Raw genomic sequence first — 23217 nt, forward strand, 5'->3', positions numbered from 1 at the left:
TTCCAAATTGAATTTCAAATTCAATGAATCATGAAAAGCCGTAATGGTATGTTTGGATATATTGATTTCATTTCAAATTCTGGATTTGAGTCAATGTTGTTGTTTGGTAAACTGCAAGAATTTGGATTTGTATTTGCTTCAATTCCAGGACCATTAAACATGCCTCAATTTGATAGAATTTCAAATGCTTTGTGAAACACTGTCATTTACAATTCACTTCCTTAGATTGACGAATATCGATGGGCATGTATCCTCGTCTTTTCCAAAATGAACAAGTGGTCAACATTTATGCAATTTGCTTGTATCCATTTTTGCAATCTTCTCTTTTTTAGTTGCCTTCTCTCTCCTCTGTTAGTAACGGAGCTTCATTTACATGCATTTTTTCAATTTCTTTTCCATAATTTTTATAAATTATAAAGCCAGCATCGTATGTAAAATTCCTGAATTCCAATTTCTAGTGTTTTCCAAACACATAAAATAGAATTTTAATTTCAGAATTTGGAATTCAAGAATTGAAATTTGAAAATAGAAATGAAATAAAGTTAACCAAACACAACCTAAAGTAATTAAAAATTAAAACACATAATACTCTCAATATCTCATATTTCAGTGATGTAATGATTACATTAGCACTATGAAACCAACCTTGGTTTAAAAGTGTTAATCACGTTAAATTTAAGCTAAGCATAAAGAGCTCATAATGAGGCAAAATTTAATATGATTGGTTAGTACAGATAACATACGAGTATTCATAATTACCACTATGATTCAAAATAATTTACCACTAAAATGGTCCCACGCTTACTCTTACCCCCTTTTAATCCCAAACAAACTTCTTTATACAGGTAATCATATAGCATCATCAAGTGGATTGTTTTGTGCTAATTTTTTTAGATTTTTAATAATCATTACAAGTTTTGTGTTTAGCCAATTCACAAAGAACTTGGGAAGCCATCCTGCTGGATCTAGCTGTACAGAAAACAAAAGAAAAAAGAATTAAATATAAAGTAAGACATTCTTGAAATTAAAGAAAAATAAAGCAAAAAATAAAAAACTCTAAATAACATTTTAATCATAAAGTTTTTGAGCTTCAAATTCTCATCTTATTTCTAAATTCAACTTATTTTGAAAATATGATGGTGCATAAACACTGTTGACGTGGTAGAATAAGTCTTATATAATGACGGTCTTATGTGTGAGACCACTTATAAGACATCTTAACTATTTGTCAATAATACCCATTTTTCATAAACTAATTGCATACCATTTTTGTTTTGATTATTGTTACCCTTTATCTAATCAATAATTGTTATGAAATAAATTATAAGGAGAAATTCCAAGTTTCTCAACATGAGAAACAAACCATGTTTCTTAAATGGTAAAATCGTAGATAAAGCATTTTTTTTATTGGTGTTTGAAAGTAGTGGTTTTGTCATAAACTGCTACTAAAGTAATTATTTTGCCTGAAATTTTACAAATTAGAACATTGAGAAACAAATTTGGTTTCTAATGTTGAGAAACTAGAATGGCCTCTATTATAAAACTGTCTCATATAAGAAGTTGTACATGTTATTACATTCTAGATAACAGCCAATATAAGTGTTTCTACCAATTTTGTATAATTTCTTTTTCTCACAATTCTTGTATTTTATTTAAATATTGCTTCCTGACTTTAAAAGTTGATGAATAATACCTGAACAACATAGGTGACCATGCAAGAATCATCCTCAAGCTTCTCCACAACCCACCCAGATTGCAACAATAAACCTCTAATAGCTTTGTTTTGTTTAGGGTATAACCCAGCAGCTATCTCTTTGGGTAGTGATGCTACTGCTACCACCAGGGTGCCATCATCCATTGTCTCACGTCGCTCGTATACAATGAACTCTCTGTTCTTAAACAACGGCCTCGAGGCATCCCCGAACCTTAGACGTATTATGCTTAGATTTTCCTCAAGATCTTTTATGTATCTTGCCTCCACCAAGTCATGATCCCATTGCTGAGTTTTGAAAATTCAAATTTTTATTATAAAGTTATACAGGTTACAGTAACAACATAATTTCACATACTTAAAACTTTTAATGTGCATTCAATTAGAAGATGCATTGACTGACAAAATCAACAGAAAGAAAATAATACAAACATCAACCCCTCTTTGGAAGAAATGACAAGTAGATGAACCATTACTTTGTACTTGTATGATATATAACATATAAGGAAAGGTGACAATTTTTTCCGAACATCTTTATATAGTACTTCGTATATGTAAGGATAGATTCATGTTAGACCGAGGAGTATCAGTTTTATATATTTTTTTCTGTTTCCTAGGAGATTAGTTGAGGGGTTGAGAAGGTCAAAGTATTAGTTCAACTACTAAATTCATATGACAAAACAGAAAAACAGACCTTTGCAGCATCAATAGCATTGGCAACAGAAATGAACTGCTTAGGAGAGACTGATCTGAGTAGCCAGCGACTACGAAAGATATGAAATGATCCTGAACGCCGCTTTGATATTTCCATGTCTCCATCTAATGAAAGAACCTTCCACCCATCATTCCCATTTCCATTCCTGCACGAGTCTGAGGCAGAAAGAAGCTCCTGTATACAGTTCTCGCTTGCATAGTGTACGTATCTCCTTAGCGAATCCTCGCTAATAGACCTTGCAACAGGCGAAACACAAATTATTTTACTGAATGATCAAGGCCGAGACAATGAAGACAGAAACAGAACAAAAGAAGGAAAGGAAGTTACCATGAGCTGTTACAAGGTGCTGGGCTACTCATATCATCAGGCATAATGAAAACACTGTTTTAGATATTCTGATCACTTCTTTTGCATATCACACAAGCTTTAGGAAAGAAAGAAGGCTATATACCATCAAGAAAAAGAATTGAGATGGAGAAGGTAATGGTGGTGGGGTTGAAGATTAGTTTCTGAGTGGCATAAGGATCATGGAATAATTTTATATTATAAGGTGGGCCAAAATCATTTGATGCACATGCAAATGCCAGGAGCCAAAAAAAATTAATTGAAAAACAGATGCATGATTAGGAAGCCTTACCTTGATCGATTCACCAATTTAGGAAAAAAAAATAGTCTCGTGAAATCTTGTTAGATTCATCTCTGTATGCGTTTTCAATATATCTTTTCAATTTTTTTTAAAGATGTGTAATTAATGTAGGAGACCATTAAAGTCAAAATGTTGCAAGTAATTTAGATCGATGGAGGAAGTACTATAAACAAATGATTCAAATCTCACACAGACTTTCTGTTATCAGAAAAAGAAAAGATTCCTTCTTTGTAAAAGAGCAGCATGAAATTTAAGAAGCAGATAGAAAGAGAGCACATGGAATGCTGCTTAATTTCTGAACACAGAAATAACAGGAAAGAGAAACAAGTATAAATGCTAAAGCCAGAAGTATAATATGCATAAGTTAACTCTAAAACTTGCCTGTTTATGGGTGAACAAAGGCCCTACCAAATAAAATCATCAAAAGGTCCCAAAATCACGTGCTTAAGAAGCAGCCAAAGTTTACAAACAAGAAATGACAGCAAAAACAGGCAATCTATCTCTTTGGGAAAGCTCCTTACTGAAGTAACAACTAACCAGTACCATCATGTACTTTCCATAGTTTTTTTTAACCTTAGTTTCTGCGGTTCTGCCATTGATTTAATATCATGTGTTTTTCACAGAGGTTCATAGAAGTCATTAATAATTGGGTAACTGACCGTTAACCAAGGTTTGGACTATCTGCTTATTATCGCGATGCTCTTACAGGGATATCATGTGGGAAGCCCTAGATTTCAATGAAACTGGACATGAAATTTGCACAATGTATAAAACCAACATTAGTACAGTAATAGGAATCCATAGAACAATTATCGATATATACAATTTTTATTAGTAATGTCAGTAGCTTGTCATTAACAAATCATTAGTACTGGATGATTATGAATCGAAATGAAACAGATCAAACTAATGATTAGCACAAATAAAATTTATTATTCTTAGCACAGTAACAGATAAATAGACTGGCAGACTAAGACACTACGAGTTGATTATTTTAGTTGCCTGTTTCTGAAACTATGGAGACTTGACATCTTTGAAGCATATATGACGACCTTGGAGTTTGTTCATCCTGAATCCTAGGCCATCAAGGCCACTATTATTGTCTTCCGTGTTGCTTCTAACTGCATCAAAATCCCGGAAGAGTATAAATTTTTAACTGCAACTATGACTCTGGCTTTTGTATATCCAAGAGACCTTTGGCTTTCAAGCTCTCTACTGTCTCCTGTATTGCTTCTTCAAGTGGCGTAAAAACTAGGCCAAGATTGATCAATCTCTTGGCTGCATCTCTGCATGCCACCAGACCTGGTTGGGTTTCTTCAGTAAACCTGGCATTTCAAAGCAGTTCAATTAAAAGCAAAGGATATTAAGCCTCAAACGCTAAAATTGAAAAGATAGATATTGAGGTAAAGCAACAACAGTACATAAATTGCAAGTAACAATGCTTTCCATCAACATAATTTTTCTTAGTTCAACACCTTTTTGCACTTTCCTAGTTTTTGAGTTTTTCATGCCGTGTCCAGACCACAAGGGTATGGAACTTTCCCAACTACTTTTGAGTTTACTTCCTGGTGAAAATCCTATTAAAATGATTTATACACTCTCTTAATGTACATAATACCACATGCATTATACCATCTCCAATGGTGAGACTTGAGTGAGGTTTTTAGGAGAGAGAAAGTATTTTTTGCAAAGGATACCAATAAGTTGGTATCTAAACTTAGCAACTCCAAAATAAAGTTGCCAAAGTTGAGTCTCACTAATTGGAGGTAAAAAAACAACTCATTTTGTATTTCAATTCTCAAAGTTGAGTCTCACCAATGAAGATGGTCTTACCAACAAAATTTTTGTAATATCTAATTTTATCGTCTTCCTATAATTCTTTCAAACAAATCTTCCATGTAAGATCATATTCATTCTTGCAGTTATTAGTCAGAAAAAATTTACCTCTTATCAAGTTGCTACATGTTTTCACAAGATAAAGAGAGAAAAAGTTCAAATATTTATCCATAAAAGTATATATTAATACAGCAGCACTGAAAATGATAAAATTCTCAAGTCAGCTAAAATTTTTAGTTTTACAGAATCACAGGTTGCTAACCAAGTGTTACAACATGGTTATTGTATAAACAACACATATTATAGGACAGTTTAGATAAGTAGTGGAATTTAAAAGTTTAGAAGACATGTTATAATGTAGAGAAAATTAGGGTCGAATTCTTTGGATGATGTTATAATGTTATCCACTAGGACCAAAAAAACCAGAGCTTTAGGCTAGGCTCACAACTACAAAAACAGAGTTAAATACATGAAATGTGAAAAATGTTACCCTTGTAAATTGTTGGTCTTTTTCTTTCCTAATTAATTGATTTAATGAATAGTACTAGAACAAGGACCAAATTAGCAGCAGTGAACATTAGATATAATAAATACTAAAATTAGCCTTATTAGAACCATAAATGCAAGGAAGGTTACAAAAGAACTCAAAGGAACAACGAAAAGTTTTTATTTGTAATGGTAACATCAATCATCATAAGGCCCAAAATTCCTGACGAAGTCAAATGAGTGTTTTTGATGAAAAGCACTATACCACTACAATTTCAAACATCATTTACTCAACTGATATTTTCTATCTTGAAAAAAAGAAAGGGGTTTGCAACATTCCACATGGTCCATAAAGTAATCCAACTTTTTTTGTGTGTGTTTTCACTTTCTGGTGATGTTGGTGGTGCTGTGCAGTGACCACATGATATCTGGTGTGTAGTGGCTTGCCAAAAGCAAAGAAATTAAGCTGCTGGGTAGAATGATCCTAAAATCTCTAAAGATCTACACTAACAAACATAATGAAACTGGTGAAAGGAAAGCCAATCCCATATCTTTACTTCTTGCCATTTAAAATTAGAGGGAAAAATAATAATAATAATAATAATAATAATAATTTAAAAAACACCATGAATTGCTTAGGGGAAAAAACAGAAAGAGACGGGAACGGATGTATCAGAATCTGTATTAGAATAAACAAGATGGAAGAAATAAACATGTGGAACGATTGTTCCCCTGAACAAAACAATACAGGCTTAATAACATGAATTGCACCTTGTGTCAGTCACGAATAATCATACAATAGGCCAACAGACAGACCAGAGGAACACAAAACAGACCACACAGTCACAGGTAAACAATTAGCAACAACTTCTCTGTGGATATCTCAGCATTTTTTGATCTCCTATCAAACCATATGCACCAAAACATATATCAGGGAATATGACATTGCATCATCTTCTCCTGATCTTAGTCAAAACAAACTTGTAGATCCTAAGTAGATACTAATGTACCCAGAAAACCAACATCACAGAATGCTCCGCTAAACAACCTTCCCTACAGATGGTGAGTATCAAGTATCAACTAAACAAAGATATGTATGCCCACAATTCGCGATTTTCCATAACATTAACAAACAGAAAATCATTAACGACCCTTAAATCTAACATGTGGCTTATATTTAGAACCTTATATCTCCAATATACAAGCACCATTGACTTCTGACAACACTATGAGGAAAAGGGGGAATGAATAACCGTTAAACTACCATTTAACTATTCAATTAACATGAAGGACGACCATACTGCAAAGCCTTCCATCAAAATTAAGAGGACCCCCCAAAGTGCTAGATATTATTTTAAAGTCATGCTGATCTTAACTACAAAGAATCAGGATTTTGAATTTTGATTAATAGGGAAATATTTCAAGATATAGAAGCCATGTACTTCAGTCTCCTAATCACTTCCCATTATCGAAAAAAGGTTAAAAAAATCAAAACCACATTCATATCAATCACATGGCATTGTTTTAGAATACTATATAAGCTTAAGGGTTAGATTTTCAACTATTTGCCCCTCAGACCACAACACAACTGATTCTTTATCATGCTCATTGCTTTCATCGACAAAAAGAGGCAATTTAATCACCTCTTTGTAGGTAAAAGTGTTGAAGGAAATCTACGCTGTGGTGAAATCAAGAGTGAGAAACATAATATGAAAGAAAGCAGCCGAAGGCTACAGAGATTGGCTTAATACTCTTTAGCTTTCTGCTATTCGGTCTTTTTGTTATTTATTCTCTACTATGTCTGCTTTTGTCTTCTGTCTTTCTAGTTGTTTAAGTGTCTTGAGGAGAAGGGGATCATTCGTAGAAAGTTTGTCATCTTTCTAGATTTCTTAGGTTATATTACTAGTTTTATTAGTGAGAATAAAACATACCAAAAACACAATAACAAATAATAATAACTATAGAAAGGTGATAAAATAGACCTGTGAATCGGGTACTCAGGGAAGAGTGCAGGAGACTTTTGCTGCAAAATCACCAAACTGGTAGATTCCATTAGTGCAAAGGTACCTCCCTGAAGCAGAAGGGGTCTCAAACAACAGGACTTGAGCTCTTGCCACATCTTTAACATGCACTGCTCCTAACCAGTGATACTCCTGAGTCTCCTCTGATCCCCGAAGCAGCTGCTGCAGAACAGCACAGCTCGCATTCAAACCTGGCTGCAGCAGCTGCCCAAGACACGTAGCTGGATTAATAGCCACCACGTCTAGGCCATGCTTTTCAGAGAATTCCCAGGCAGTCTTTTCTGCCAATGTTTTAGATACTGGGTACCATTTCTGTGATACGCAAACATAAACACTACCAACTCAGCAATCACAATGAAATTCAGACAATGAACATCAGCTTGATCGTGTAAAGTTAGGTCATAGGATCCATCAAATTTGGCATAAGCATGAAAAGTATTAGTTAAATTATGAAAAATCATTATGTTGAAAATGTAATTGAGATGAATCTAAAAACATCATACACAATATCACTTGTCATTTTATGCTATGAAAACTCTATGGTCAAATTGAAGGGGATTTAATTAATACGAAGTATAAAACAAATTAAATTCAAACTCTTCTAAGTCTAGGAAAATTAACTTCATATCAATTTAGACGAGATAGTTGTAGATAGAATAATTTTTTATTACATTTTCACACCAAATAAAAATACTTCAAACAAGTTAAACAGCACCTTAATAAGATATCACTAATCCAATGTGTACAATCAATTAGACATTTTAAGGGGATATATCCAACTAGCAATTTTCACAATTGAATGACTGAATGAGTACAATTAGATTCCGCCCTTTGGCCCTTTCTCAACAAAACTCAAGACATTCCTCACTTTAATTTTTCTATTGTTTTAAGCTTCAATCATTATAACTCCTTGATTAATAAATCCAATAATTTTAAAATAACCACATACTAATACAACTTTTTCCGACATACATTAGAATCTCTGATGGTGCACGTGCAACCACAGCTAATTGTAATCCCAATTAGCATAAATTATTGCAAATTCCACAAATTAATTGATAAATAAATTAAACAAATAAGTTATATCCCACAAATTGAAACAAAGAATGTTGTCACTTCATCATTTCAGGACAAGCTTAGTTGGTTAAAGTCGTGAGAGATCAATCACATAAACGTCAATAAACTATTAAACTCTTTTACTATTGAGATCATCTAAACTGAGTCCTATGTACGATAGATCACATGTTCAAATCCCTCACCTCCATTTGTAATTTGTATTGCCTACCCTATTCGAACTTTATAAATAATTAAAAATAAATCTTAAATTCGAGAAGATGGAGTGAACGTGATTAGAACGGCAATAGTGAAGATCAGTCCAAGAAGACTCATCAAAAGGCAAAGAAGGAGACCAAGCAGGATTAGGAACCATAGCAGAAATTGAAGAAGTAAGCACCACCCTTTTCACCCCATGTTTCTTAGAAGCATCTAGAACATTCAGAGTACCCTTAACAGCAGGGTCCACAAGCTCAGACTGTGGGTCCTTAGGATCCTCCAAAGTACACGGGGACGCCACGTGGAAGACCCCATGACATCCTTCAACAGCCCTCGAAACGGCGTCGAAGTCGACGATATCGGCTTCGAATATTTGTATGGTGGGAGGAGGAATAGAGGAAGGGAGGAGAGATAGAAGGTGAGAGGAGGAAGAGCTGGGGAAGATGGAGCAGTTGATGGTAGTGTAGCCAGATTCAATGAGGGTTTTCACAAGGTATGTGCCAATGAAACCGTTTGCTCCTGTTACACATACTGCTGGTTTTTTGTTGGAGTTGGGAGAAGAAGATGACATTTTTTTGGTGGGTAAATTGAATGTTGATTTTCTGTTCGTTTGTTTTTGAGGAGGGATTGAGATGTGGAATTTGGCACGATTAATACTTTCACGGAAACTCCACGTAATGTATTCAATGTTTACGGGAGGAGGCATTTAATACGAGGGATATGAATAAGAGATAATACGAGGGATATGAATAAGAGATATAATGAGGGAAGATAAGTATATCGATAAGGATAAATACGCTTTTTTTTAATTTATCTTTTTAGGTTTAATTTGTTTAGGAAAAATAAGTTCTTATAACTAAAACTAGTTTTATGCCCGTGTGATGTCCGGGTTATTTATTGAATTTTAAGATAAATTTTTTATTTACTCCATATATGTCAAATTTTAAAAAATATCATATATACAAAATTAGATACGAATTGATTTGTTTTTGTGACGATTTCAATTATGTAGTAGGCATGTAATGACAAATAATATTGGTAAAAATGTTATATTAAAAACTTATATAAAAAAAATATCAAAATAAGCTTGAAATATTAAAATTTTTTAAAAATTAGCTAAAAATAAATTAAATTAAAAAAATTATTCTAAACCAGTTGGGTTGATTTGAACCCAAAATTTTGGGTTAGGGTTGAATATTTATTTACCCGTAACCTAAAGTGACCAACTCAAAATGACCCGTGACCTGACCCGATTGACTGGTCTACAATCCATTAGAATATGTTATAAGAAATGTTGTGGAACTAAAAAATAAATTTATATGATAATTATTGAACTTACTAATCTAATATTTTATTTTTGAATAAAATTATAATTTAATTTGTATATATGAAATATGGTATTTTATCAAAAATAAAATTCTAAACAAACATTTTTATCCTAAATTCTATCCAAATTTGATTGAAAATAAAATTTTATGCTAACTTTTATATCCTACAAAATCTATCCAAATATTTAAGGATAATTATTAAAATCCTACGTGTCAAAATAATCATTATTTGTCGCTAATGTGGCGCGACACTTGGCGAAAAGTTGGAACGCCAAGTGTCGCTGTCTCATGGCCTCGCTAAAAGTTTAGCTTTATATATTAGTTATATGATAAATTCTAATAAGTTTAGATAAGATAATAATTTCAGATAAATTAGATGAATAGATCACACCCTTAGTCTTTGATTTCATTAAAGGAGGATAGTCTTTTAACTTTTTAATCTTTTAAAACTCATTTTTTATCTCTTACTAGCTTAGAGCCCATGTAACGCACGGTCTTTGCCAAAATATATAATACTATATGTTTATATATATAATAATTTATACGAAGTAATGAAGTATATACAAAAGAATAATAGTTTTATATAAAAATAAATCAACTTGAATTTTATTACTAAAACAAAAATATTATAAAAATCCTAGTTAATCATATTATTTTTAATATATATTACCGTATATAAGTTTTTTTTTTCGAAAGATATTACCTTATATAAGTTTGTCATGATTTATAAATCCCTATCATAAAGGTACAAAATTATTTAAAATATTTTACTTAAAAATAGGAAAGATATTTTATACAGTAATACAGTAATATACCATAGCTTTAAAGTAAGTTTAAAAAAAAAATAATAATAATAATCATTTTGGAGGGAAAAAGTTTAACCAGGAGATGATAAGGGTCACTTCCGGTCTCTCTTTTAGTATATAGTATTGATTATGATAATTCTGGTACATAAATGGAGAGATAATGTGTTTTTTTATTGTATCCTCATCCCTTAAAAATAAACTAGATTTCATCTATCCCTAACATTTTATCTTTGTATCTATAATCCTTTCTTTTTTGTAACCCTAAACAAACACTCCCTTATTATAATCCAAATATACTCCATGTATAAATCTCTTTTAATTAATTGTCCATGTTATTCTAGGAGTTTTTAATGTGTATGGCTAGATTAACTTATTTGTTAAATATTTTCAAATAATAAGGTTAATCTTCTTTCCACGTAAACATGAAAATTAAATAAATTATTTTAGAGTAATTGACATAGTTTGATTAAGTATGCGGTTAAATAAAAAAAAAATTCAGTTAATTAATTGATATATATGGGACTTACCATCAACAACAACAAATTCAATCCCTAAAAGCAAACAAGTCACATCGAGTTGCTAGTATCCAATTCAACATATACACATCAATTCATATGATCTGTAGACATCTACTTTTGGTAAAATGTCTTGAAACGAAAGTGTAAATGTGTAATGATAAGATAAAAATTTACTTTTGCACCTAGATTAAAACTGTAGTGTATGAATTTCAAATGTAATGTAAGATGATCTGAATCCCCTTTTTGAGCCCAAACCTTTTTTAAATCTAGATCCTCGTATTATAAAATGCGAACACGTGTTTAAAGCCTAATTAGTAATATACCAAAATTCTTCAAAAGAGGTGCTTAGGTCAAATAGGTATTTCATTTCATGGTAAAAAGACCAATACAAATAGATGTCCAAACCTTATAATTTTTGTGTAAGACCTATATACATGGGTAGCTTTTTGAGTAAAATTTCTAATGATATATTATGAATCTCAAATCAGTTTTTATTTTTTTTATTTTTATTATTATTATTATTATTATTAAATAGAAAAAAAAGAGATGTGAAAAAAAATTCTAAACTAGGCCCAAAACCGAAACTCTTTCACCATTTCGGATATATATATCAAAAGTTAAAAATTAATTTTGTAAAGGATAATGATATTAGCAACATCATTATCCCTTGATTTACCATTTGATTTACACAATTAGATTGATAGCCAAAGTTTTCCCTAACTATTGTCTAATTTACCTAGACATATACACTAATGTATCTAGTCATAGACTATTGCTTATTTATGTACATCAAATGCTCTAGTATACTCTTCAATATAATCAAGCTTTCCAACATTCTTTTCTCATAACTCTATCATGATATCATGAGCTTTTGATCCATCTTTTCTTGCTTCCGCTACTACCATGGATACATTGTCAAAATCCTTTGCTGATGCCGACAAATGATGGTGACCATACCAAACTTTTCTCTCGGAAAGCTTCAACCAAAATCACACTTTTCGATCAACTTTTTTAGCACCTCGTATTTCATATACCAAGATATGTCAATTATCATATTTTTTTTTCTCCAAACCCCTTACAGGGAAACAATCCCTTTTCGGCATCCCGTAGTTTACCTACCAAGTGTTGTCAAACATGAAATTCTCTCTCCAAAACCATTATGGAGAAACATAGCATTCTTTCTTTTCAAAACCACCATCAACACTATTACATTTTTTTTCTATCTCACCTTCAATAGTTGTGAAGGAATCCTTATATTTTTATTCTACTCCCATACGTTGCAAGCACATGCTAGCAAAAATTCTTCATTTTAAAATTGCATTCAATGGTTCGCATGTCACAACAACCGTGAAAAACACCCATTACGCAACTCCTAGTTCTCTATACTTTTGAAAAAAAAAAACCTAAACTCTCTCCAAACCCTCTCGGAGAACGATAATGCAATACAACCCTTCTCACCAACTACACTCCAATTTGTACATTGACCAAGATCGATTTGCGTTATTATATCCAAGATCGATCTCTCGTTCCAGACGTCCATCTTGCGAGTGCTTGTAAAGGATAACGATATTAGCAATATCATTATCCCTTGATTTACTCTTTGATTTACACAATTAGGTTGATTGCCAAAGTTCCCCCTAACTATTATCTAATGTACCTAGACATATACTCTAATGTATCTAGTCATAGTTTATTGCTTATTTATGTACGTACAATAAATGCTCTTGTATACTCTTCAATACAATCAAACTTTCCAACATTCTCTTTCTCATAATTTAACTCTATCAATTTTGACCTAATTATAATTGTATTGGAAAGTATACTTCAAGAGCTTTTCAACAATGTAATATTTATTTTCCTTTTTTCTGAGATCGGGATCAAAAATTATGGAAGTTTGAAAAACAACAATTTTAACCCTTCAAAAAGATAGTGCAACATATTGTGCTAACCATGTCAGAGTGACTCAAAGTTCTACTAACCAAGCTAACGTGACACTAATACTAGATCCCTACATTTATAACTAGTGATCTTGGTTAGACATAAAATTGACAGGCTAAAGTCGTATCACCTAATCAAAAGTATTACCTAAATCCTCTAACTAAAGTAGATAGGGAAGTAGGGTCGAATCCACAGGGAAACTGGTCTTTCTACTCCTAAATAATTAATATAGTCTAAATTATTAAAGTAACCAATTTGTTGTTTTTAATGTGAAACTATTCTACGGAGATTAAGTTTAGGGAGAAAGTCAATAATAAGAAGGCCTAGGGTCATAGGTTCACCAATAATTAATATTCCGGGATAAAACATAACAATCAATAAATCAACATCGCACAAATAACATGATTAACAGGCTCTCGCAATTTATTAACCAACATAGATCTAACAGGCTCTCGCAATTTACTAGATCTAAGTTCCTATTGAAAATAGCCTTTAATATCAAATTAACATCTGCTCGATTCATCAATTCAATATTGCTAAACATTCACAATCAAATTACATCTGCTCGATTCATAATCTAATTGCAAAGAATTAAAACAATTCAATAAGAAATTATCATGCATAGTCAATAATCAATAATAATAAATTACCCCTTCATATTAATTATGGATCCCCATAAACCCTAGAATTAAACTACTCGGACATAATCAAAACTAAACAAAACATAATAATTAACCAAGACATAACAGAAAATCGGAAAGAGTAAAATACTGAGATTAATTAAAGGAGAAATCGTACCAAGACGGCGGAATTACAAGAGTGTGAGGAGCAAGGAAAGAAAATAAAATCTAGAGAGAGAAAGTTAAGTAGAGAGAAGGAGGAGAAAAACTAAAACTAGAGTAATAATAATGATAAGAGATAATCCTCTTGCCATGTTCATAAATTACATTAATACTAAGCGAGCTCTAAACGCTAAACAAAATTGAACGGAAGGCTAATCCTCCCTAGGGAACGACACGCGCCCGGCCGGGCAAGGGGCCGCCCGACCGGGCCCGTCTTCTTGACTTCAAGTGGCTTTCTCGCGCCCGGCCGGGCGCGTACACCGGGCGGGGCTTCCTTTGGCCCGCCCGGCCGGGCGCGCCTCCGGGCGGAGCTTTGGGCCTCCAAACTTGGATCTCTTGGCCCACCGAACTTGGATCTTCATAACCGAGCCCTTAATCACCGATTTGATCCCTCTAATCGGCCTTGGGCTATCGAACTGGGTCGCGGTCTTCTAATACTCGTAGATGCTCCTCTAAAAACCCGGGAAAATGCTCCAAGTATGCAAATTCCTACAAAACTCAAGCAAGACTACCAAAGCACTGGAAAACACAAATTAGTAATAAAAGTGGCTCGGTTGAGCCAAAAACACTACTAATTACGACCAAGGGACGGGGATAAATATATATATAAAATGAACACATCAAACTCCCCCAAGCCAAACCCTTGCTTGTCCCTAAGCAAGGAGCTCCTCAATGAACAAATAAAACATGCCTCACCCCAATATAAAAAAAAATCAAACACAAACGATTCAAGGCAAATCAAGTGAACATGCTTCAAAATCAACCAATCCTATCCATCTAATCACCCTTCATCCCCAACAATTGTCAAATAGAGCAAACCACAAGAGCATATAGAATTCAAGACTAGTGCTCACACACTCAACTCTCATTTATGTGGCGAGTAAAAGATGTACTCGATCGCTCTCCATCCCAACCCCTTTAATGTGAACAATGCCCTCCCAAACTCACAACACTCGTGTGTTTAAAAAGACATACACTCAACCTAATAGTCGACTCGGAATATGTCAAATCATAACTTGCACTGATAAACAACACTTTCATATTTACACAACTCTATGCACAAGGTCAAAAGGTCTTTTAAAGCTTGTAATGCAAGGCTAGGGAAAAGGGTAGGATAAATTTGGGAATATGTGAGAGAAAAGCTATGCATAAAGGGAGCCATATCCTAATAAACCCATGACCAAATATAATGATCATACACATCTCCAACAAAACTAACTCCAACATAAATCACCAAACATACTCCAATCATAAAAATCAATCCCAATACTTACAAAATTCACTCATAAAAATATGATAATATAAACTAGAGTGAATAAACAAACTCAAACTCAAATATTTACAATGAAACTCAATTTTTTTCCTTCTTTTCTTGATTAACCTTCACTTAGATAATTTGAACATGAAACACTTTTTTTTTCTTTTTGCTCTTTTTTTCATTTTTTTTCTTTTTTTTTCATTAGAAGTTCACTTTCTTTTTTTTTCAATTTCTCATTTTTTTTCCTTGAACTTCTTTTTTTCTTTTTCATCACACTTTTATTTTTCTCAAATATATACACTTTTAAACTCATCAAAACAAAAATATGATCAAGAACAAAATACTTCTCACCCAAATTGTACAAATAATGTGCACACTACAAACTCCCTCACCTCACTCACTAATAGCTCCCCCAAGCCGAGCTTGGGACTAGTAACCAATGGGGCAAATAAGGCTTGTAATGTGGCTAAAAACAATAAAAAGTCAAGGCAACAATATGGGTAGCAAGAAGGGAACAAATGTATTTAAATAAATCTGAAGGCTACCTAAAAGAACAAATGCCTTCGTCCTCCTCATGTGCATAATAATGAGTCATGAAACACTACTCATAGTTGCAAACCAATACTCAAATTCATTGACATACCAGGAACTAATCACACATTCCTAACCAAATCAACTAGTCAAGCACTATATTCACAAGTAGTTGGGCAAAATTGACGCATGTTTAGGAATCCAAATAATTAAACTTCAAGTCATGATCAACTAATCCACAATGCTCACAATCAAATACCAAAAATCAAAACAATTTTTCTCAAGTATGGGGCACAGGGAAGCATGATTTACAGTTCATTGGTTCGTATTTTTATATTTTTTTTTATTTTTCAATTTTTTTGTATTTTTCATATAAGGAAAGCAATAAACTAAACTAGAAAGCAATAAATCTAAACTAAACAAAACACACCAAAAAAAACAAAAATAAAGAAAAGGAAAGAGAAAGGAGAAAAGTATATACCAAATCCAAAAATCCTCCCCCAAGCCAAGATCGGACAATGTCCTCATTGTCTCGAAAGTAGCCCAGCTGGCTACTCATCCTCATCCTGGTCCATATGAGAGGACCCACCTTCTCCACCACTGGAACCTGCACCATCTGCACCAAAAGAGCTACCACCAAAATAGTTAGCTTGAAAAGTCCCCCCCGGCGGTCCCCCAAAAGGAATGTCCTGGCCGTACCCATGGAACGAGGAATAGTCTGTGTAAATACCATGGGCAGTGGGATCCCTATCATATCCCTGAGGTGGGGGCTGGAACCAGTCTGGGTAAACAGCATCGTCGGGAATGTTGCCCCGACGAGCATAATCATCATAAATGGGGTAGAGTCCCCTACCCTGGTTCCTCTCTAGGTAGCCTAGCCTCTGGTCGACAGAACCAATCATCTGTCTGAACTCGGTCTGGGTCTGCTCTATGCGACCTATGGCCTGGCCAATACTCTGCAGGTCCCAAACTGGGTCAGAGTCACCGTGAGGGACGGAATGGGACTGTCGGGGTGGTGATGGTGGCTGTGGAATGGGTTGAACTACGAGCTGTGGTTGAGCCTGGGCCTGCTGTGGATCCTCACCCCTAGCATGGGCAACTAACAGGGCGTAAGTGTAGGACTCTTGCCCTGGTGGAAAGGCGGTCAGGTCTGGGCTGGGCAAAGGAAAAATGGGCAAGGGTTGTTCAGTCCCTGTCCTAATGCACCAATGGGTGACCTGGTTCTCGTCTACCCGCAACCACCCAAGCTCCTCGAGGTACCTAGAGGTCATGTAGGTGTCGGGTCCCATGTTGGTCATCTTATGAGGTCCACTCTCTACAAAACCGGCCTTCTTGATGGCTATCCTAGTGATAAGGCCACCAAGACGGATAGGGGTAGTGTGGTGGTTGCTGGCCGTAGCGTGCCTACCTAGGTGGTGAATAATGTACCGGGCGATGTTCAGTTTTTCATACCCAGAAATGTAATGGCCAATCACAGCAAGTTCATTGGTCTGACAGTTATGGGGTTCATTTCTACCTAGGAAACATACACCGGCAAATCTTTGCCACAATTTGGGGATGGGGTGGTGAATGGGCCTAGCACTAGCATGTTGAGCATGAACATTTGAAATGCCAGTCAAAGCTAAATAAACATCTTCCATTTTAAATTCAACATTCCATTGTCTGTTCAAATCAGGTTCCAGTTCAAATAATTTATAAAATTCCACAAAAGAAAGAGTGATATTTTTATTGTTAAGCCTAAATATTAATTTAGGACCACTTTTATGGTTTTGAATCACAAGAGAAGACAAGAATTCACAGGTTAATTCACGGTATGTGGCATAATGCATATCTACAAATTTACGCATACCAATATCGTTTAAAAATCTCCTAACAAAACCATATAAACCTAAAGCTTCTAAAGTAGGGCGGTGTAACCACCGTGAAGGGATTACCTCGCGTCCGTAGAGCACCTCAAGTTTTTCCCGTTGCTCCGCCGTTGCGATTTTGATCGTCGGCCACTGAGGGAGCTAGAGCGCCGGGTCATACTGCTGGGACGAGCTGGAGCTTCCTCCGAGTAGGCTTCTTGCTCTTTTAGCCGCCATTTTAGGAAGTGGTCAAAAATTAAATTTGTGGAAACCGAAAATTTTTGGTGTAGGAATGTAGAGGATGAAGAGAGGAGTAAGGATATGTAAAAAGTTTTGGATTTGGGTTAGAGATGGAGGAAAAATCTTAGAGAGAAGTTAGAGAGTTTAAGGTTTCTAGAGAGAGAAATTAATGGCGGAAAGGAGAAAGTAAAGAGGAAAGAAGAGGAAGAAAAAGAAAAAGAAGGAGGACGGCTGGGAATGTCTTCGCGCCCGGCCGGGCAGTGCCGCGCCCGGTCGGGCGATCTTTTAACTTTATGGATTTGCTTCGCGCGCCCGGCCGGGGCGGTCATGGGCCCGATCGGGCGATCTTTAAGTCTTGTTGCCTTTGGTTCTCGCGCCCGGTCGGGCGCCATTTCGCCCGATCGGGCGATCTTTCGCCTCTGGGAACCTTTTGTCTCGCGCCCGGTCGGGCGTCTCGCTGCCCGGTCGGGCGATTTTCCTTCAATTTTGACGTCCCTTCTCGCGCCCGGTCGGGCGAAATCCCGCCCGGCCGGGCCAATTTTAAGTCCGTATACGTCAACTCTCGCGCCCGGTCGGGCGACACTTCGCCCGGCCGGGCCCGAGAGTAAGTTTTGACGAACTTTTTCCTTCCTCAAAATTTGACTAACTCTTTCCTGTAAACTGTACCAAAAACTCATAAAACTCATTAAATTCCCTCCTCTCTCCTTTCATAAGAAAAAGAAAGAAAAAACAAAAATTAAAGCAAGTAAAATACGGGTTGCCTCCCGCAAAGCGCTGGTTTATCTAGGTCCTGCACGACCTTTTTACCTCCATTGAGCTCATTTAGGAAGCGGAGTTAGGAGAGTCTCCTCCACATCCCTAATGGTAGCACCATCATGATACACTTTGAGTCTTTGACCATTGACCTTGAACTCTTCACCTTTGTTATTCACCAACTCCACCGAACCGAATTTGTTCACTTTTGTGACAGTGAAGGGACCGGACCACCTAGATTTCAACTTTCCTGGAAAAATCTTCAATCTAGAGTTAAAGAGAAGGACCTTATCACCCGGTGTAAACTCTTTTGGTAGGATCCTCTTGTCATGCCACTTCTTGGTCTTCTCCTTGTAGATGCGTGCATTGTCATAGGCCGCCAATCTAAACTCATCCAACTCATTGAGTTGGAGAAGTCTCTTCTTGCCCGCGGCCTTAGAATCCATGTTAAGCTCCTTGATTGCCCAAAAAGCTTTGTACTCCAATTCTACGGGAAGATGACATGCCTTACCATAAACTAGCCTATAAGGTGAAGTACCAATTGGTGTCTTGAATGCCGTTCGGTATGCCCAAAGTGTGTCATCTAACTTCATACTCCAGTCCTTCCTAGACTTGGCTACTACCTTCTCTAAAATCGCCTTGATTTCTCTATTAGAGACCTCAACTTGACCGCTAGTTTGGGGATGGTAACCAAGCCCGGTTCTATGATATACACCATACTTCTTAAGTAAGTTGTCCAACTGTCTCTCGTGGAAGTGGGAACCTCCATCACTAATAATAGCTCGTGGGACACCAAACCTGGGAAATATGATTCTCTTGAATAGCTTGATGACTACCTTGGAGTCATTTGTTGGTGATGCTATGGCTTCAACCCATTTGGACACATAATCGACGGCCACAAGTATGTAACAATTCCCATTGGAAGATGGGAACGGCCCCATATAATCGATACCCCAAACGTCAAATATTTCAACTTCAAGTATCCCAGTTTGGGGCATCTCATGCCTCCGCGAAATGTTGCCAGTCCTCTGGCAAGAGTCACAAGCCTGCACAAAAGTGTTAGCATCTTTAAACATGGTAGGCCAAAAGAAGCCTGACTCGTTAATCTTGGCCACCGTTCTAGAGGGGCCGTGATGTCCACCATAGGGTGAAGTGTGGCAACTAGTAAGGACGCCGTGAACTTCCCATTCGGGAACACACCTGCGAAATAATCCATCTGCACACTCACGAAACAAAAAAGGATCATCCCAAAAATAATGTTTAACATCAGAAAGGAATTTCTTTTTCTGTTGGTAGGACAAGTCAGGGGGTAGAGTACCACCCACCAAATAATTAGCAAAATCTGCATACCAAGGGTGATTCTCTACTACTGCATACAGGTTGTCATCGGGGAACGAATCATCTATAGGAAGAGAATCCTTACCCTCATCATACCTGATGCGTGACAAGTGATCTGCCACTACGTTCTCTGCTCCCTTTTTGTCTCTTATCTCAATATTGAAATCTTGGAGCAAAAGAACCCACCGGAGTAGCCTTGGCTTGGATTCAGCCTTAGCTATTAGATATTTCAACGCTGCATGGTCAGTAAAAACAATGACTTTAGAACCTACGAGATATGATCTAAACTTTTCTAAAGCATATATAACAGCAAGAAACTCCTTTTCCGTGGTGGCATAATTGACTTGGGCCTCATCTAAAGTTTTGCTTGCATAATAGATAGCGTGCAAAACTTTATCCTTCCTCTGTCCAAGCACGGCTCCTAGAGCATAGTCACTTGCATCACACATAATTTCGAATGGAAGGTTCCAATCGGGAGCACATATGATGGGTGCTGATATCAAAGCCTGCTTAATCCTGTCAAAAGCCTCAAGACACTCGTCAGTAAAAACAAAAGGGGCATCCTTAAGCAAAAGCTGAGTTAGTGGTTTAGCAATTTTAGAAAAATCCTTGATAAAACGGCGATAAAACCCCGCATGACCCAAGAAACTCCTAACTCCCTTAACATTAACTGGGGGAGGTAATTGCTCAATCACTGAAATTTTAGCTTTTTCCACCTGTATGCCCTTATCAGATACAATATGACCCAAGACTACTCCCTCTGTCACCATAAAGTGACATTTTTCCCAATTTAGAACCAAATTGCATTCTTCACATCTTTTCAGGATTTTAGCTAGGTGAATTAAACATGCATCAAATGAGGAACCATAAACACTAAAATCATCCATAAAGACTTCCATGATAGACTCTATGAAATCAGAAAAAATGCTCATCATGCAACGTTGAAAAGTAGCAGGCGCATTACACAATCCAAAAGGCATTCTACGATATGCAAAAGTGCCATAAGGGCATGTAAATGTAGTCTTTTCCTGGTCGTCAGGGTGGATCGGAATTTGGAAAAATCCCGAATACCCATCCAAATAGCAAAAGAACTTATGGTTTGCTAACCTCTCAAGCATTTGATCAATAAAGGGGAGAGGGAAGTGGTCCTTTTTAGTGGCGACATTTAGTCTACGATAGTCAATGCACATACGCCACCCTGTAACAGTTCTAGTGGGAATTAATTCATTTTTATCATTTTTAACGACAGTCATCCCACCCTTCTTAGGAACCACCTGTACAGGACTTACCCATTTAGAGTCAGAAATAGGATAGATGATACCTGCATCAAGTAACTTCATAACCTCTTTCTTGACTACCTCTTGCATATTAGGATTCAACCTCCTCTGGGGTTGAACGCAGGGCTTGTAATTGTCCTCTAAGTGTATCCTGTGCATACAAAAATCAGGGCTTATACCCTTGAGATCATCAATACTGTACCCTATTGCCCTTTTGTGGGTTCGGAGAACCTCTAAAAGTTGAGAAATTTGTGGGTCATCCAGTGCAGTACTAATGATCACAGGGTACAATTCCTGCTCATCAAGGAAAACATATTTTAAATGGGAAGGGAGAGGTTTTAGTTCAGGTTTCTTCACCTCTGCAGGTTTTGATTCTTGAACCAAATTTACTACCTTCACACAATCATTAAGATCAGATTCCTCGGTGGCAAGAGCTCTTTCTATATCGTCCACCTCCTTGCTCCATACGCTCATGTCACCTGCAGACAAATTTCCACAAAGAATTTCCTCCAAGGGGTCCCTTGCAAGAACATGTGGTAAGCTTTCCTCACAAATATCATCCATTGTATCAAGCACATCAATCAAATAACAATTTTCTTCAAGCATTGGACCTTTTAAAACTTTCCCTAAATTAAACGTGATATTATCGTCGCCTACAGAAAGGGTTAGTTTACCATTTTTGACGTCAATAATGGCTCCTGCAGTATGGAGAAAAGGTCTACCTAATATAATGGGAATTTGCGTGTCCTCAGCCATGTCTAGAACAACAAAATCAACGGGGATAAAAAATTTACCAACTCTAACAGGTACATCCTCTAAAATACCTAAGGGGTATTTAACAGAACGGTCTGCCATTTGCAATGTTATATTAGTAACTTTTAAATCACCCATATTTAATTTAGCACAAACAGACGATGGCATTACACTAACAGAAGCACCTAGATCACATAATGCTTTATCAATGAAGACATTACTAATATGACAGGGGATAGAAAAACTACCGGGATCCTTTAATTTAGGAGGGGATTTATTCTGTAAAAGTGCACTACATTCCTCAGTGAATGCTACGGTTTCTACCTCATTAAAGGCCCTCTTCCTAGTCAGAATGTCTTTCATAAATTTAGCATATGCAGGAACCTGAGTAATAAGTTCTGTGAAAGGAACTGTTACCTGCAAATTTTTAACAACCTCCAAAAACTTACCAAACTGTTTATCCAACTTAGTCGTCAAGTGACGGTTGGGAAAAGGTAGCTTGATAACTGGTGGTGCTTCCCTACTCTTCTCCTGGGGTGCATCCTTCCCTGGAGTTGTACCCTGCAATGAATCATCAAAAATATTAGCATCAGGAATTTTACCCTGCAGCCCTGCAGGGGAAATTGGTACAAAGGAATCAAGATTAGCAATGTCAGATAATTCAGGTTCATCCTCTTTGGGCATTTGGGGCCCATCATAGTGTGAACCACTCCTTAGGGTGATTGCATTTGCATGATCCGTTGGTTGCATTCCCTGCGCTGGTAAAGCTCCCTGCTGACGAGATTGAAGGGTAGAAGACAATTGGGCAATTTGGGTGTCCATGACTTTATTATGGGCTATAATAGAGTCAATCTGTTGGTCTCTACTCTCCATATGCTTTTGCATATTAGTCAGCATTGCCCTAATTTCTGATAAAGCAGGGTCAGAAGATGTAGTAGGGGGTTGTGATGGGGGTTTCTGATTGGCATGAGGATGGTAATATTTCTGCTGTGGAGGGGGTGCTTGTTGTGGTTGTTGTGGAGGTGGAGGATTTTGAACATTGGTGCTACGGTAAGATAGGTAGGGATGGTTCCGGTAGCCAGGATTGTAGGAATTGGAGTA

General features: G+C 36.2%; 1 protein-coding gene and 1 pseudogene across 2 annotated transcripts; both read right to left on the bottom strand.

Annotated features, from left to right (window-relative positions):
• Positions 1–704: 704 nt before the first annotated feature.
• On the bottom strand, positions 705–3362 carry LOC145563907 (uncharacterized). Its single transcript, XM_081624298.1, has 4 exons — positions 2754–3362; positions 2406–2661; positions 1694–1999; positions 705–969 (listed from the first exon to the last, which is right to left on the bottom strand). Exons 1-4 carry the CDS (start codon positions 2795–2797, stop codon positions 850–852), a joined length of 726 nt encoding a protein of 241 aa, XP_081480424.1. The 5' UTR covers positions 2798–3362; the 3' UTR covers positions 705–849.
• A 509-nt stretch (positions 3363–3871) lies between these two features.
• On the bottom strand, positions 3872–9373 carry LOC145562420 (phenylacetaldehyde reductase-like; annotated as a pseudogene). Its single transcript, XR_014094380.1, has 3 exons — positions 8761–9373; positions 7377–7727; positions 3872–4397 (listed from the first exon to the last, which is right to left on the bottom strand). The product of XR_014094380.1 is annotated as a phenylacetaldehyde reductase-like (transcript).
• Between the last annotated feature and the right edge of the window lie 13844 nt (positions 9374–23217).

This window comes from Chenopodium album, chromosome 10 (assembly GCF_948465745.1).
Source record: "Chenopodium album chromosome 10, dcCheAlbu1.1, whole genome shotgun sequence".
NCBI lineage: Eukaryota > Viridiplantae > Streptophyta > Magnoliopsida > Caryophyllales > Amaranthaceae > Chenopodium > Chenopodium album.